This window comes from Conger conger, chromosome 15, assembly GCF_963514075.1.
Source record: "Conger conger chromosome 15, fConCon1.1, whole genome shotgun sequence".
Classification (NCBI taxonomy): domain Eukaryota; kingdom Metazoa; phylum Chordata; class Actinopteri; order Anguilliformes; family Congridae; genus Conger; species Conger conger.
Genome location: NC_083774.1, coordinates 11,585,539 through 11,602,979, shown reverse-complemented (window position 1 = coordinate 11,602,979; position 17,441 = coordinate 11,585,539). Strand labels below are relative to the sequence as shown.

General features: G+C 51.3%; 1 protein-coding gene across 1 annotated transcript in view; it reads right to left on the bottom strand.

Annotated features, from left to right (window-relative positions):
- Nucleotides 1–17,441, bottom strand: part of lrp5 (low density lipoprotein receptor-related protein 5) — a 68,842-nt gene that overhangs the window by 20,336 nt on the left and 31,065 nt on the right. The window contains exons 7-9 of the mRNA XM_061221933.1: nt 16,997–17,085; nt 16,488–16,795; nt 14,718–14,889 (exon numbers count right to left, since the gene is read on the bottom strand). Coding sequence (XP_061077917.1) covers nt 14,718–14,889; nt 16,488–16,795; nt 16,997–17,085 — 569 coding nt within the window. The remainder of the gene's footprint in view (nt 1–14,717; nt 14,890–16,487; nt 16,796–16,996; nt 17,086–17,441) is intronic.

Sequence of the window (17,441 nt, the reverse complement as noted above, 5' to 3'; positions counted from 1 at the left end):
CTTCCGGGTCCCAGTCATGTACCATGTACCACGAGGCTACAGGCCGCCCCAGGCTATGCTACAGGCTGCGTGTTTATAAACACACGTATAAACACATATACAGAAACACACGTGTATGAATATACACACACACACACACACACACACACACACACACACACACACACACACACACACACACACACACACACACACACACACACACACACACACACACACACACACACACACACACACACACACACACACACACAGTAGTTCATTATTGTGGAAGTACTGTTTTGCTCGTAATGAAGACTGCAGACTCCGCATTTCAGCTGCAACTGCACCTTAGGACCATCTGATGGGATTACAGGCTGCCTAACCCCCCCGCTCCCCTCCCCTCCCCAATCAGAAGGTGAAACAATCATGATGGAGAGGGAGAGGGGGTGCTAGAGGAACCCCGCCCCCCCCCCCCCCCATCCAAAACAGCCCTGTGAATGTTCCCGATCCGGGAATTGCCACGTCGGTCCGGGAGGTTTCTTCTTTCACGCCGCTCCATTCCCGAAAATCCTGCTGGGACCGGCGGAGCAGGCAGGACTGCGAGGCGGAGCCCCCTCTCTGGAGCGGGAATGTAAATATGTACCACACTGGACCTAATTACCACCTTATCTCTGCTCCAATCACAGCCAGCCAGCAGACAGCGCCACATGTGGGGATTTTTTTTTTATAAAAAAGGCTTCCTGCTGAGTTCCTCTGCTGAGTTCCCCTGCTGAGTTCCTCTGCCGAGTTCCCCTGGTTTCCACACAGATCTGCAGTGTCAGGACAGAGCCAGCAGCACACAGTGCATCTGCGACAGGGGAGTTATTGTCGTTGTTGTTTCTGAGTAATTGTTGAGACGCTGAGCATCGTGGAAGATTTTGGGGACCGTTGGCGAATGGTAAATGGACTGCATTAATATAGCGCTTTTATCCAAAGCGCTCTACAATTGGTGCCTCTCATTCACACTGTCACACACTCACACTCACACTGACTGGAGTTATGGTGTCTTGCTCAGGGACACAACGACACACCCAGGGCGGGGATCGAACCTGCAACCCTCCACCCGTCAGACATCCGCTCTTACCTCCTGAGTTGCCATTTTTCCTGTTATTTTGGACATACTAATACTATTTTGGCACAATAAATACTGCAGCCAGAGACTCATTCTGTGTTTTTAAGAAGAAACGACTCCTATGTTTTTAAGAGGCTCATTCTGTGTTTTCAAACAGAGACACAGACTCCTGTGTTTTTAAGCAGACTTATTCTGTGTTTTTGAGCAGAGATTCATTCTGTGTTTTTCAGAAGATGTCTCTAAGTCTTATACCAGCTGCTGAGACCAGTCTTCCCTGTTCAAACAGAGCCAGCCCCTGAGATCATTAGACCGTACACATTAGCAGGGGAACAAAAAGAAACAAAACAAACAAAAAAAAAGGGTTCGAAGGAATCAACCCTAACCCCCCTCCCCCCAGTACCCACCCCATTTCCCATTGGAGAACTAAAATGTTACTTTCATTCAGCAGCACTCTGGGGGGAAAAAAGGCAAAACTTTCGCAACCTGTTCAAGACAGAAAATAAGCATACAAAAAACTTTGGGTCAGGAGATGGCCGCTGGTTTCTGAATCCTGCCCTAGAGTCTACGGGGTCAAATTCGCCCTGCAAGTCCGATATTTTCCGCTATTTTCTATTCCATTGAGTCGAATGGAGGGGGAAAAAAACACACTTTGATGGCTTTTGTATCAGCAGGAGTCTCTGTAGAAAAACCCCATTCATTTTCACAGAGACAATTAGACACGGCCCGCGCTTCTGAGAGATGGGAGTGACGCTCCTCTCCCTGCTTTCTCAGAGAGAAATACGCTGTTTTTCTTTTTCTTTTTACGCTGTGAGAACCCTTCAATCCGCTGGGAAAACATGACAAAACAAAACCCAACATAAAAGTCTCATCTGCAATTCAGACATAAGTCAAGCCTCCAAAGGCTGCAATGAGAGGCGATTCTAAACGTCCTCTTTAGTGTGAAACGCAACGGTGATGCCATGCTAATTCAATCGGTAAGGCATGCCCCCCCCCCCCACACACACACACACACTCACACACACTCACACACTCTCACACACTCTCACACACTCTCACACACTCTCACACACTCTCACACACTCTCACACACTCTCACACACTCTCACACACTCACACTCACACACACTCACACACACTCACACACACTCACACACACTCACACACACTCACACACACTCACACACACACTCACACACTCACACACTCACACACTCACACACTCACACACTCACACACTCACACACACACACACACTCACACACTCACACACTCACACACTCACACACACACACACTCACACACACTCACACACACTCACACACACTCACACACACTCACACACACTCACACACACTCACACACACACACTCACACACACACACTCACACACACACACTCACACACACTCACACACTCACACACTCACACACTCACACACACTCACACACTCACACACTCACACACTCACACACACTCACACACTCACACACTCACACTCACACACACTCACACACACTCACACACACTCACACACACACACTCACACACACTCACACACACACACTCACACACACACACTCACACACACTCACACACACTCACACACACTCACACACACTCACACACACTCACACAGATATAGAGGCAAGTCGAGCCCATCGGAGGAATGTGAAATAATCTCAAACATGGCCGGACCCCGGAACATTATTGTCTTGTGCAGTTTTCATTCTTCCGGCTGTAAGACGTTTCTCCCTCCAGGGCAAGAGTTTGAAAGACGAGCTTCGCAGAGTTCACAAGTCATCTCTGTTTTTACAGCAATTAGATCTATTTGTCAACGAGCGGACCAGAACGCACTTCAACAAAGAAGACAAACAGGCTTTAGATTCCATTTTATCTGCAGGCTACAAATAAACTTCACAGTGTGGGACAATACATGGACATTTTTGTGTTTTAAAAAAAATATATATATATAAAAAAGGTTTGCGTTGGCTAATTCTCCGATGTATTTGGATGTCATCCATCATAAACCCCCCGAGGTGCCCCCAAACTGCCAGGGGGAGAGGAGAGGCGGGTGAGAGCGGTGATCAGCTGGGACGGAAAGCGCACGCTTCCCGGCGAACCTGACCGTAGAAGGAGATGCGTTTGCACGGTAAGAACAGCGCAGGGCGTTCTCTGGCTCGCGCGCGCGCTCCTTTTCCAGGCCCGGTCTCCGCCGTTCGGGACGGCCTCACCTCAAACCCGGTGCGCCGTGTTACCGCCGACGCCAAGGAAAGGCTCACAAATCAGCACTTCTGTGCGAAAGCCCGCTCGCTACCTGCCAAATTCCCCCTGCAACCCAGCCCCCCCCCCGGACCTCAAACCCCCAGCCGCTCCCCGGCCAGCCTCCTCGGGTTTGGCTGTGCGTGAGGTTTGGCCCGGCCTTCTGAAACTGCGGTTCGGCAACAGCCGATATTTTCTTTTTATCGGGGTGCGCGTCTCTCCTCTCGCCAAGAACGGTGCAGAAAACGGCTTTAATTTGAACAGAATGTTGGGCGGATTGCCCCTTTCTCTTCTAGGCATTTCAGAAACACGCCATCCACGTTTTCTCCCAAGCCTACAGCATCAAAGTTTCTTCCACTTTGAGACACGCCGCCTCAAAAAAAGCCTCATGTTTTTCCACATTTTTAAAATGAAGTTGTTCAACCAGCGAGTCATTCGGTTCTGGCCCACGGCTTTGGCATCTGAGGCACTGGTTCCACTGGTACTGCTGTACCAGTATCCCATGGAAAAGGCAGACTCTGAATTCTGCGACAGCACAAATGCAAATTAACTCTTAACTCATTTTTCAGCAGCTCTACATGGACATTTAAGAACATCAAAACAAAAAAACATTTGAGGAAAGGATTCGCAGAAAGATTAAAAGGTGATCAGACTGATTTCCTGGAAAATGGAGGGAATGGAAAAAGAAACAGGACAGCCATAGGAAGTGGAATGAAAGTAAACGCGGGACAGATCAACATCCTGCCATTACCCACAATTACTCACATCAGAGCTGCTCGGCAGCCAACAGAACATCAATAACGCTACGCAGAGAGAGAGGGAGAGAGAGAGACAGAGACATCAATAATGCTACATAGAGAGAGAGGGAGAGAGAGACAGAGACATCAATAATGCTACGCAGAGAGAGAGAGAGGGAGAGAGAGAGAGAGAGAGTGAGACAGAGAAAGCGAGAAGTCTACACAGGCCTAGTGGTAGCAGCAACATTATCGCAAGTGTGCGGTGTGGAAGGGTGTTGGGAGGACAGGAGCTTCCAGTTTTGGAACCGTGACGAGACGCCTTTCACACAGAACGCCGGCGGTCCCGGGAACGTGTCGAGCAAGGGCGGAATGGCGTCTGACGAGGGGTTCACACGTGAGAGAGCCCCGCCCACCCACCGCTGAGCCTCATCGAAGAGGAGGGCCCGTGCGCGGAGAAGGGAAAACGGAGGAAGCGCTGGGAAAAGGCGGAATGCCGTAGCGTGTGAGCTCCTCACATGTGGGAGGCATCGCTAACAGACAGCCTGACAGCTGTGGCTGGGACTCCTCACCACAACATCTCTGTAAGGGGAGGGGGGGTTTGGCACAATCGTGTTAATAACCCGCAAACACGGGCCGAACGGAAGCCAGCGAACGCGGAAAACTCCCCCGCCCCCAGTCCACCAGCGGCAGCCGCAAGGGAGTGAGCCCCTCCTCCCCCATTCGTATCGCATTTGTACCTTCTTAGGCACCGTTCGTACCTTCATTTCCGAGAGCGTGGAGCATCTGCGAGACAGGTGGGGCCAGGCTTCAGCGAGGCCCCTTTTCCCCGGAGACAGTGAAGGGTGAGCCGTCTGCTTTCTGCGCTATCTGTCACTCCCGCACTCCAGCCAGGAGCGCCGTTATGTACGCCGCCGTTCGATGAGTGCTGCTGTCCGGCTCCCGCGGAAGGACATTAAACAATCGCGGGACCACGTTCCAGCGTTTAAGAGAGATGGAGCGCTTCCCGGAAAAGCGCCGTTCCTTCAGCGCTGACACAGCCTTTATTTGGGAGGGTTATTAAGTGGAAACACAAACACGGGGCATTTTTTCGGAACCAGTGCAGTTGGGTGCCGGTTGTGAATTAATTTTCATTGCTTAATTATTTCCATTAAGAGCCCACATCCAAGAGCCCCTTTCCCCAGGGATTCATCATTCCCAACATCAAAACAAACACGTGTTCCCTGAGCTATGACGCAGAACTGGAGAAATGGAGTAAACTAAAATGACCTTTTTATTCAAACTCAGACAATGAGTGAGGATTGAGTTTGATGGGACTAACCTGGACATTCACCGATATATTAATGTATATGGTATATTTATGTAGTAGAAAATAAAAACTATAAAAATTAGGTTATTCAGATAGGTTAGTTTATGCACTAATCAATGACGAGGCCGATAATTGTATTATAGTTGTTAATGTGAGGTCTGTAACATAAACAACAGCATAAATAATAAAACATTCTCAATAGAAACCGCTTCTGAGAATATGCCTTTCCATGTGTCCAAACACATACAGATTTTGCACATTTGGAAACCATGAAAGAACAAATTTAAAACAATGAAAGCCAAAATGTTCGTGGAAAGGTACTAAAGCCCCACTCCCACTCCCACTCCCACTCCCACTCCCACTCCCACTCCCACTCCCACTCCCACTCCCACTCTCACTCTCACTCTCACTCTCACTCCCACTCCCACTCCCACTCCCACTCCCACTCCCACTCCCACTCCCACTCTCACTCTCACTCTCACTCTCACTCTCACTCTCACTCTCACTCTCACTCCCACTCCCACTCTCACTCTCACTCTCACTCTCACTCTCACTCTCACTCTCACTCTCACTCTCACTCCCACTCCCACTCCCACTCCCACACCCACACCCACACCCACAGTTTGCTGGTCGTAGAGGAGGACAGGACAGTAGATTTCGGGGTCACACTGGGCACCCCCTTTGTCCATCCCCTCGAGCCACTGATTGAAACAGCATGGCTAACGCTAGCTGGTAAGGTGCTTCATCTTAAACCCTTTCATGTTCCCGGACCGCGTGACTTACGGGCAGCGGCTCGGTGAGAGAAACCTTGGCCCGACTCAGCCAGCCGTCCGGACTGGAAAATATGAGACAGTCAGGTGTGTTCCATTCTCCCGTAAAGAGAGAGAGAGAGAGCAAACCCCTGTGGAGTTAAAGCTCGCACGGCCCGAGCCCACCGCCCCAGCATCAAAGAGCTCCGGCAGAACGCCAACAAGCCCAGTGACACAACAAACAGCGTAACCAGGCAATTTAGCACTGTGCTGCACTGACAGCGCTATTAGTGAGCTTATATATACACACTAGTGGGCTACACTATGTCGAGTGAGTGAGTGAGTGAGAGAGTGAGAGAGTGAGTGAGTGAGAGAGTGAGTGAGTGAGAGAGTGAGAGTGAGTGAGTGAGAGAGTGAGAGTGAGTGAGTGAAAGAGTGAGAGAGAGAGTGTGTGTGAGAGCGAGAGCTGGCTCATAATTCAGCCCATAAAACTAATTGGTTAATAAAATGCTGTGTGGAGTGGGGGTGGCTAATGAGGGGAAAAGGCCACTTTACTGCAGTAATACAGAGGCTGTTTGTGGGACGGGGGGTCGATACGGCAGCCACACCCTGCTGTAACACACTGCATGTACAGAAACACACACACACACACAAACAGCAAAGCAGCACAAACAACACCAGATATGGGGGGGGGGGTTCTTTTCAGGAATCCTCTACAGGAAATGGGGACATGAAAATATGTGTGCTGTCTGGAACCTGACAGTGGGGGGCGGAGTGAGACACGTATGTTGCATGTTTGTGGTTCATGTGTGACAGTGATAGCACGTCTTCGCCCAGAGTGGACCATCCTCCCCCCACCCTCCCCGGTCCCAGGGTGTGGGCGGGGGGCGGGAGGGTAGTTTCACGGCGGGACAAAACCGTCACAGCGCAGAGTCTCTGAAGGCAGGGGCCCCCGCTGATGTCATTAGCATGGCCACTGTTTTACAGCGCCCCCCCCAGCCCAAAACCTTCCGCAAATCAGGTTTCACACCTCCCACCCCCCCGCCACACTCGCCACAATGTAGCCAAGAAAGAGCTGAAAGGGAGGTGGGAGAGAAGAGAGAGGGAGAGAGAGGGAGAGAGAGGGGGAGAGAGCGAGGGGCACAGACCCTTTTCTATAGCCCAATTTCACCAGCGGCATCAGAACACAAACCCCCGTCCTGGCAGCCTGTGGCTTCCCCAGTGTCCCGGAGAAGGCGTTAAAACACACGTCGCACGTTAAAGCGAGCACGAGAGTGTTTACCTCGACCCACAGAAACACCGCCGTTCATCCGCTACAGCCGCGGCGAGAACTAAAACCGGCCAAAACAACTTAAAAAGAAACACATTTACAACGTTTCTGCAGTTTCCCCCCCCCCCCATATTCCCCTCTCTGGCCGGTGGACACTGAAGACGTTAATTAGGAGGCGTTTTGGGGAGAGGCGCAGGTCGAGTTAATTCTGCATTTTTCGGGGGGGAACGCAGCGCTTCTGAAAAGCAGGCTTTCTGCCGGTCTGTTCAGCGTCTCGCTTTGATTCCATTCAGCCCTCCGCGTCTCCCCCGGACTTCAAACACGCGGCGGAGAAAGGGTTCTGACTGGGCACGGAAGAAATATTTAGAACTAAAGATGCCCCCCCCCTCCTCCCTCCTCCCTCCTCCCTCCTCCCTCCCTCCCTCCCCCCCCGCACCTTTGAAAAAGAAGAACAGAGCGGCGTTTCAGCAGAAGAAAGATGTCAGGAACGAAACATCCCCGTCCCGGGCGGAGCAGATGGTCGGACACAGATCCCCTCCGTTCCAGGGCGTTAAAAAAGGAACAGGGGCTTGTGTCTGCGGCCTGTCCCTCCCCGTCGTACACATTCACAATTATGCAGATCCGCCGGACACATATGGCAGCCAATCAAGGGAAACAAAACCGCCGGCGAGCGACACGGCGGCACAAAGGGGCGAAACTCTGCATCACAAACCGCGCATCAGTCACGCGGCCGATCGTACGCATCTCCTCGCCGAGGGGGGGGGCGGCGACTTCAGAGGCTCTGAGGAGGAGAGAAAACGGGGGAATTGGATTCCTCCACACACAAAAAAAAGCAGGAGGAAAGAAGGAAAGGGCGAAAGAGAGGAGAGAGAGACGGGAATAAAAGCACAATTCCTGCTCTGTGGAAGACGACGCTGCGATCGCGAGCAGCAGAAGCTCAGCGCTCTGCCGTCTGTCAGTGGAGGAGCAGATGAAAGGAGAAGTTTCTGGAAGGGCTTCAAAACACAGCGCAGAAACGCAGCTACGCACGCGCTCCACAACTCCACTTTAACCACAAGCACACACACACAAACACAGACACATTCACTTTAAACACACACACAGCGCGGAAACGCAGCTACGAACACGCAGTCACCAGTTCACAACTACCCTTTAAACACACAAACACGCACGCACGCACGCACGCACGCACGCACACACGCACACACGCACACACGCACACACGCACACACGCACACAGCGCAGAAACGCAGCTACGCACACGCAGTCACAAGTTCACAACTACCCTTTAAACACACAAACACACGCACACACACACACGCACACACACACAGGCACACCTACAAACACAAACACACACATTCACTTGAGTTTAGCAAAGTTCCCAGGACAGGAGCATGCAACAGGACAGCAGCAACATTTTGCAGTGAGAGAGAGAAAAAATAAAAGCCTTTTTCAAGACCTCCTTTCAGCAACACAGAGACGCAGGGGCAAGAAAAGGCAAAAAGAAGGGAAAAGGAGAGCGAGAAAGAGAGGGAATGAAGAGGAGGAGGGCTTCAAAGGCTCCAGACTTCTATTAATAACCATTCAGGCGGTGAATGGGCACATTCCAAATGCCAGAAGGCACTTTCAAAACCTTTCATTCAGCACCCAATGCTGGCTTCATCTCCGAAAACACCACACCCCCACCGCACCCAACCCAACCCCCAACCCCCGCTCCATCCACAGAAAAGGTAAACAGTAACATGTAAATGCCTACTTCACTCCGCAGAGTAAAATCAAGGCTGAATCACTCAAAAGGAAGAAGGGGAGAGAGGGGGGGAAGAAGCTAAAAAGAGAAGAGTTATGTAAAAATGTTTAATGAGAAATTACGATGGGCTTTTTTGTTCAATTAAAGAGGATTTCAGCCCATTAGCACTTCAAGCATTTTCTTTTTCTCTCTTTCAGGAAAAAGTGTGTGTGTGTGAGTGAGTGAGTGAGTGAGTGAGTGAGTGAGTGAGTGAGTGAGTGAGTGAGTGAGTGTATGAGAGTGAGTGTGTGAGTGAGTGAGTGAGTGAGTGAGTGAGTGAGTGAGTGAGTGAGTGAGTGAGTGTATGAGAGTGAGTGTGTGAGTGAGTGAGTGTGTGAGTGAGTGTATGAGAGTGAGTGAGTGAGTGAGTGAGTGAGAGTGAGTGAGTGAGTGTGTGTGAGTGAGTGTGCGTGTGAGAGTGTGTGCGTGAGAGTGAGTGAGTGTGCGAGTGAGTGAGTGTGCGAGTGAGTGTGCGAGTGAGTGAGTGAGTGAGTGTGTGTGTGCGTGTGTGTGAGAGAGTGTGTGTGTGTGCGCGCGCGCATGTGTGTGTGTGGAATAACTCCTCCCCCCCCCCCCCCCCCCCCGGTCCATTAGCGCACTCTACACCCCCCTCCTGAAAGGAGCAGAGCCCTGAACACTGCACTCAGCTGTTGGGGTGGGGGGGGTGGACCACTTCAGTGTGCAATCAGGAGAGGGAGAGAGAGGGAGAGAGCCCCCCATCCCCCCCCCCCATCCCCCATCACAACTCATTAGTCAGTATTTGTGTAGGTATGCAAGTATGACAGAGTATGTATGTGTATATACGCCAGAGTATGTGTAGGTGTTGTATAAGAGTTTCTGGATTATGGACTCATACCCATGTATTGTACGTATGATATTATTCTTTTATTCAAGCTGTTTTGGAGGCAAAATAAATGTCCGTGTCAACAGATAAAGTACTATCTAAAATAATCTCATCTCTATGGTCAGCTCAGCGGCAAAATGTGGGCCTGCAACCTACCACAACCCCGCCCCCTCCCTTACACGCACAAAGTGGACACGTCTCCATGTCCCACAGATGCAGTCCGAGAAACCATTCTTCAGCCCAAAAACGTCCCACAGGGCCCATCTGGGCACAGATCTGAGACACACCATGACTGAACATCCCGCTTGGACGGTCCACCTCCACAAGTAAACCCATCTCATGATTTTATCATAAACAGCTCCGCAAAAGTGCTCCGAGCGAACTTAGAAAAAGACATATTTACATTAAAAAGCCGTGGCTAATCTGTAGAGCTCATTTCAGGCACTTTTCACACGAAAAGCTTCCCTTAAAAGCCATAAAATTAGGAGACAGAAGGAGTGTTTTGAAAAAAGAGAAAGAGTTTGTGGGTTTGTGCTCTGAAACGAGGCATGGCGGATTAGCACTGGACATCCCGACTGCACAAAGGGCCCTATCTGCGGCTTTGTGTGCCCCCGGATCACTTCCTGTGCGGGAATGGGAGCCGCTCGAGGTCCCAGACACGCACAAAACCGCCGCAGACGGGGTGGGGGGTGGGGGGTGGGGGTCGGATACATATTTCCCTGCAGCTGCAGAGGAGAGCCAGGACCTCAAAACGAGGGGGGGGGGGGGGGGGATAACTGCACGTGGACACAAGCAGTGATTGAGTATAATGTCTCAGCAGGGGGGGGCTAATCCCTTTCAGCCTCAACTCATTCAGCTAGCCCCCCATTAATGAAAATCAACACCCCCACCCCACCCCCCCCAAAAAAACGAAAAACACAACCCTCTCCATCTCAGCCAGTTTCTGCACTCAGGAGGGCTCAGGGAGCCTCACAGGTAAAAAACTAAACAAACACCTTCTACCCAGCCCCCCCACCCCCCTCCCTGGAGGTCAGTCAGGGCCGGTTCATGTCTTTAGATGCTGTGAGTCGTGCTCCTGAGGGGGGGGGTCTGCTGTCACACACAGTGCGTGACGGGCCCTGCCACATGTGTGTCTGAGAGTGGCTCGAACCCGCAGCCCTGGGTCTGACTGACTGGGCCCATTGTGCTCACACTGACTGCACAGATGGGAACGGTCTGGTGTGGGGGGAGGGGGGGGGGGGGGGGGGGGGGGGGGCACAGCGCTCTCACCAGGAAGCCAAGAAATGAGTGCCGTTAAGGGGGTGGGGGGTGGCGGTGGGTCTGTGGTACTGGCTCAACTCTCCATTCAGATTCACAGACCTCCCCCCACCCCCCCCCTACATTTACACCTGCAGCTTTCTGTTCACTTCTGTGCCCTGTCCTTTCGCTTCCCGTCGAGTTGCACTGGAGCTAAAACCTCTCATACACCCCCGGCAGAGAGGGAGCAGCACAGCCAATCACACAGCAATGCAATACAGCGCAGTATCACACACACACACACACACACACACACACACACACACACACACCAAGCCAATTACAAACATCAATACTGTTCATATTTCCTTGTATACTCAACACAGCACATTGTTGGTTTTGTCTCAAATGCCATTTTAACAAAAAAAATAGGAGATATGGAATGCTTTCATGACAAACGACACAGTGACTCCACCCACTCAGCCATAATCCCGCCCCCCTCACTTCTGACTCCACCCACTACAGCTCAACCCAGGAGAACACCTTTTTGCCCTGGTAGAGTTTATTTCTGTTGTGTACGATATGAAATTTTAATTCCGGACTTTTAAGTTCTCCCTTCAATTTCAAGGGCTTTTATTTCTTATGGATTTAGGATTTCAACACAATGTACATATATTTAAAAATTACGAGTGAAATTTTTGTGGAATGTGTGTAGGCATATTTATTTTTAAAAAAAGAAGAAAAACATTCCATTTTCCTATCGGCCAAACACAAACAGTAATCTCGTATTTGGACATTCCTGATCAACAGACAGAAATGAAACGTGTTGCAGGGCTCATGGGGAGATAAGTATAACATCCGCGCTGCGTACGGAGCTTGGGTGGTGACACAGGCGGGAAAGGACCGTTAGGAAGCCTCTTGGGATGTTACCCACCCAAAAAAACAAGCGGTAAACGAGTCCCTTGTTCCGTTCCTTTTTTGGGACCAACTTCATCAATCAACTTGTCCTCAATAAATACATACAATTGTTTCTGGTCTCTGACTTAATTTGGAGTGATGTGATGACTATGTGATGAAATCCTGTAATTGCAATAATATTGAGATAAACCTTTGTTTTTTTATGAAAAGAAAACGTCTTTAACATGCTTAATCATTTTTTTAATAACAAAAAAAGAAATGTCTTTTTAATTGATTGGGGCTCCTTTTTCATTGAATTGCCATCGTAACTGAAATACGTTGGTCACTCGAGGGTTAAAAGTGTGTGTGATTACGCAACCACACCCGCCCTGGAGCACGTGACCCAGGGGAATATGGCCGTGGCGTTATTCCCGCAGCCCGGAGCGTGTTCGCACAGGTCGCCCCAGGAGACGCACGATCCGCTCTGCTTCCGCACACAGAATTCTGTCCGGAATGATACGCTCCCAAGAGGGCACACCCCCCCCCTACCTCCCCAAAACTGTACCACTGTGCCACTGTGCCAAAAAAACCACACGCAAAAAGCAGCACAACGTTCAACACACGCACGCACGCACACACACGCACGCACACACACGCACGCACACACACACACACACACACACACAAGCACACACATAAGCACACACACACGCACGCACGCACGCACACACACACGCACGCAAGCACGCAAGCACACACACACGTACGCACACACGTACGCACACACGTACGCACACACGTACGCACACACGTACGCACACACGCACGCACGCACGCACGCACACGCACGCACACGCACGCGCACACGTACGCACGCACACGCACGCACACGCACGCACACGCACGCACACACACAAGCACGCACACACGCACGCACACACGCACGCACGCACGCACGCACGCACGCACACACGCACGCACACACGCACGCACACACGCACGCACACACGTACGCACACACGTACGCACACGCACACACGTACGCACACGCACACACGTACGCACACGCACACACGTACGCACACGCACACACACTCCATATGTCTGTTCATGTTAGAGGAAGCAGACGGCTACCAGACAGGCCAGAATGCCAGGCGGCCTTTATGAGGAAACAAGGTGAATGGAGGCAGAAGGTTTCTGCATCAGGATGTGAGCAGAGGAAACGACCCAAACCAAACGGAAAAGGGACGAGGCCTCAGGCCCCAGGAGCGCACCGCTACAGCCCAGCGCAATCCAAACACTCCCCAAACCACAGCCACTGACAGGGAGCCACCTGAGCAGGTGTTGCATAACCGCTAACCGCTAACCGCCCTGGTTCATAACCGCTAACCGTTCTGGTGTATAACCACTAACTGCCCAGGCGCATAAACGCTAACTGCCCTGGCGCATAACAGCAAACTGCTCTGGCGCATAAACGCTAACTGCCCTGCTTAACCACTAACGCTAACTGCCCTGTGTAACCACTAACTTTCCTGGGGCGTAACCGCTAACTGCCCTGGTGCATAACCGCCGACTGCGCGGGGGTTTAACCGCTAACTACCCTGCATAACCGCTAACTGCCCTGGGGCGTAACCGCTAACTGCCCTGGCGTTCCTCCACATTCCTCCTCTCTGGTCAGATCGGTCTGAGGTCCACGTCTTACTCCTTATCAGGGAATGCGGAACTGATGCATTTCACAACAAGCACACACCCTTCAGAAAGATAAACGCATTCCACCTCACCAAGTGAAAAACAAAACACTAAGAAACACTCTTGACTTAGCTTGTCCTCCAAAGGACACAGCAAACATTTAGCAAACATGGGCACTTATAAACACCGGAGGGACTTTGTGCTTTGGGAGCAAATATGGAGGGCCAGCAGGGGAACAGATGAAAATCACATCTCAAAGGGGAGGGGGGGATTGGGTAACTGTGCGCCAGGAGAGGAGTGGGGAGGGAGGGGGGAGGACACAAAAAGAAGGAAATGTTCAATTTGGTGGTGAACAGGCAGCAGCGGTTCAACCCCTCGGTTACATGAGCAGACGGTGCCAGACCCGAGGCTACAAAATGGCTGCCGGCCAACGCTGGTCTGCTGGGCTGGGTGCCCTGACTACACGTCGTCACCTTCCCCCATTTTCACAACTGCCACCGTTATCGTGGAGGGGCCAGCCTATAGCCTAGTGCTTAGTGCCTAGTGCCAAAGGTGCTTGACAGGGACCTGGAGGTTGATGGTTCAAACCCCAGTGTAACACAACAGGATCAGTGCAGCTGTTGGGCCCTTGAGCAAGGCCCTTAACCAATTAAAGGGTAAATGGTCTGCATTTATATAGCGCCTTTATCCAAAGCGCTGTACAATTGATGCTTCTCATTCATCCATTCTCACACACACACACCAAAGGTGAGTGGCTGCCATGCAAGGCACCAAGCAGTTTGTCAGGAGAAATTGGGGGTTCAGTATCGCAGTGAGGGCCAATGCAAGGCGTTCTCTCGAGTCTCTACCTCGATCTTGTCAGTTTTGGCGTCGCCCCAGTACAGCTTGCCGGCGGTGTAGTCGATGGCCAGACCGTTGGGCCAGCCCAGGGACGAGTTCAGCAGGATCAGCCGGTCGGAGCCATCCAGGTTGGCCCGCTCAATCTTCGGCAACTCACCCCAATCTGTCCAGTACATGTACCTGTGTGTGTGAGAGAGGGTGCACAATCAGCACAGTACATGTACCTGTGTGTGTGTGAGAGAGTACAATCAGCACAGCACAGTACATGTACCTGTGTGTGTGAGAAAGAGTGTACAATCAGCACAGTACATGTACCTGTGTGTGTGAGAGAGGGTGTACAATCAGCACAGTGCATGTACCTGTGTGTGTGAGAGAGAGTGTACAATCAGCACAGTGCATGTACCTGTGTGTGTGAGAGAGAGTACAATCAGCACAGCACAGTACATGTACCTGTGCGTGTGAGAGAGAGTGTGTACAATCAGCACAGTACATATACCTGTGTGTGTACAATTAGCACAGTACATGTACCTGTGTGTGTGAGAGAGAGTGTACAATCAGCACAGTACATATACCTGTGTGTGTACAATTAGCACAGTACACGCACCTGTGTGTGTGAGAGAGTGTACAATCAGCACAGTACATGTACCTGTGTGTGTGAGAGAGAGTGTACAATCAGCACAGTACATGTACCTGTGTGTGTGAGAGAGAGTGTACAATCAGCACAGTACATGTACCTTTGTGTGTGTGAGAGAGTGTGTACAATCAGCACAGTACATGTACCTTTGTGTGTGAGTGTGTGTCTGGGTGTGAGAGAGAGAGAGCATAATATAGTGAGAGAGAGCGAAAGTGTGTGTGTGTGTGTGTGTGTGTGATAGAGAGGGAGGGAGGGAGGGAGAGAGAAAGAGAGAGAGAGAGAGAGAGAGAGAGAAAGAAAGAGAGAACAGACCCGTCTGATATGGGGGGGGTAAAAGGAAGAAGTGGTCATAACTGTGGGAGAGAATGAAAATAAAAACGCTCTTCTTGTGTGGTCTGAACCATGACCAAGCGCGCTGGGAAACTGGGTCACAGCGTTTTAAAAAAGCCTCCACACGCCGTGACAAACACGCATGAATGCTGAACACGCTGCCGTCATGCTAAAGGTGCTCCGCGTTGCGTGATTCCCAAGCATTAGCGTGTGCTAGTAAACACAGCTCATTACACACAATGCAATAATTAAGCAGTAAAAGAGAAAACTGCTCGTTAAACTAAATAACCACCAGACTAAAGACACAAAGGAGACACAGATCTGTGGTCCAAGTCCAGCTGAACTCTGCATGTGCCACGAACTGTAAAACTAAACTGCACACCAGCAGAACCGTGTCCAACCTCGGGGCGGAATTATATTGAGTTCAGGTGTGCAGGTTCTACTTTAACTTGCTTTTCTAATACCTTAAATTGCCTTGCACCCTGGTCGATGTGAGTATCTCTACACTTACTCTATATACAACCATTAAAAGCAAAATATGTTTTTGTTTTTTTTGAGAATGAACAAAAACCAACTTTCCAAACTGAGTTTGTGAAGACACAAGATGTGCAGGTGCCAAGAATGGAGACACTGTGGCCCTCCAGGCCTGGAGATAAACCAGCAGATACCGCGGCCCTCAAGGATTGGAGTTAAACCAGCAGATACTGAGAGTGAGAGTGAGAGGGAGAGAGAGAGAAAGAGAGAGAGAGGAAGAGAGGGAGTGGGAAAGGGAGAGAGAGAGAGAGAGAGAGAGAGAGAGAGAGAGAGTGCTCACCCTCCAACCGGATCCAGGACGATGGCTCGGGGCTCTGCCAGGTTTTCCGACACCAGGATACGGCGGGAGGTGCCATTGAGCCGGGTCACCTCGATGCGGTCGGTCCCGGTGTCGGTCCAGTACAGGTTGCGAGCGACCCAGTCCACGGCGATCCCGTCAGGGTGGTTGATCTCCGTGGTGATCAGGGTCTCTGCGTCGCTGCCGTCGATGCGCGCGCGGCGGATGGCTTTGACCTCGTCGTCCGTCCAGTACACGTACCCCTCCACGGGGTCGTAGTCGATGGCGATGGCGTGTCGGATATCATCCACCTGCAGTCCACCACATCACGTTCGGGCATCAACACACAGAGCCTCTTACGCAACACAACACACACAAGCCTACAGGGTGATGTATATCCCCTGTTTGGGAGAGGAAGCAGATTTGGGAGGGGCCGTTTTGAGAAGGACAGTTTGGGACGGGGAGCAGACGGGTCTGGTGGAGGTGTCAGTTCAGAACCAAGAGGTTGTTACCTGCAGGACGATGTCGGTGAAGTCGGGCAGGTCCAGGGAGATCCGGCGCAGGTCGGTCCGGCGAGCCAGGAGCAGGACCTCCTCCGCCCCTGAGGACGGGAAAGGAGGGCGTCAACACAACGGAAACATCCAGCTCAGAGAGGACAGGAGCGCATCAACACAACCGAAACATTCAGCGCAGAGAGGACAGGAGCGCATCAACACAACCCAAACATCCAGCGCAGAGAGGACAGGAGCGCATCAACACAACCCAAACATCGAGCGCAGAGAGGACAGGAGCGCATCAACACAACCCAAACATCGAGCTCAGAGAGGACAGGAGCGCATCAACACAACCCAAACATTCGGAGGGCGGCTGGGTTAAGGTACAGTTCTAATAAGCGGATGGACTGGCGTTGAGCTGTGTGTGACTCATGTATGTGTGTTCAACTCTGGAGTGAGGAGG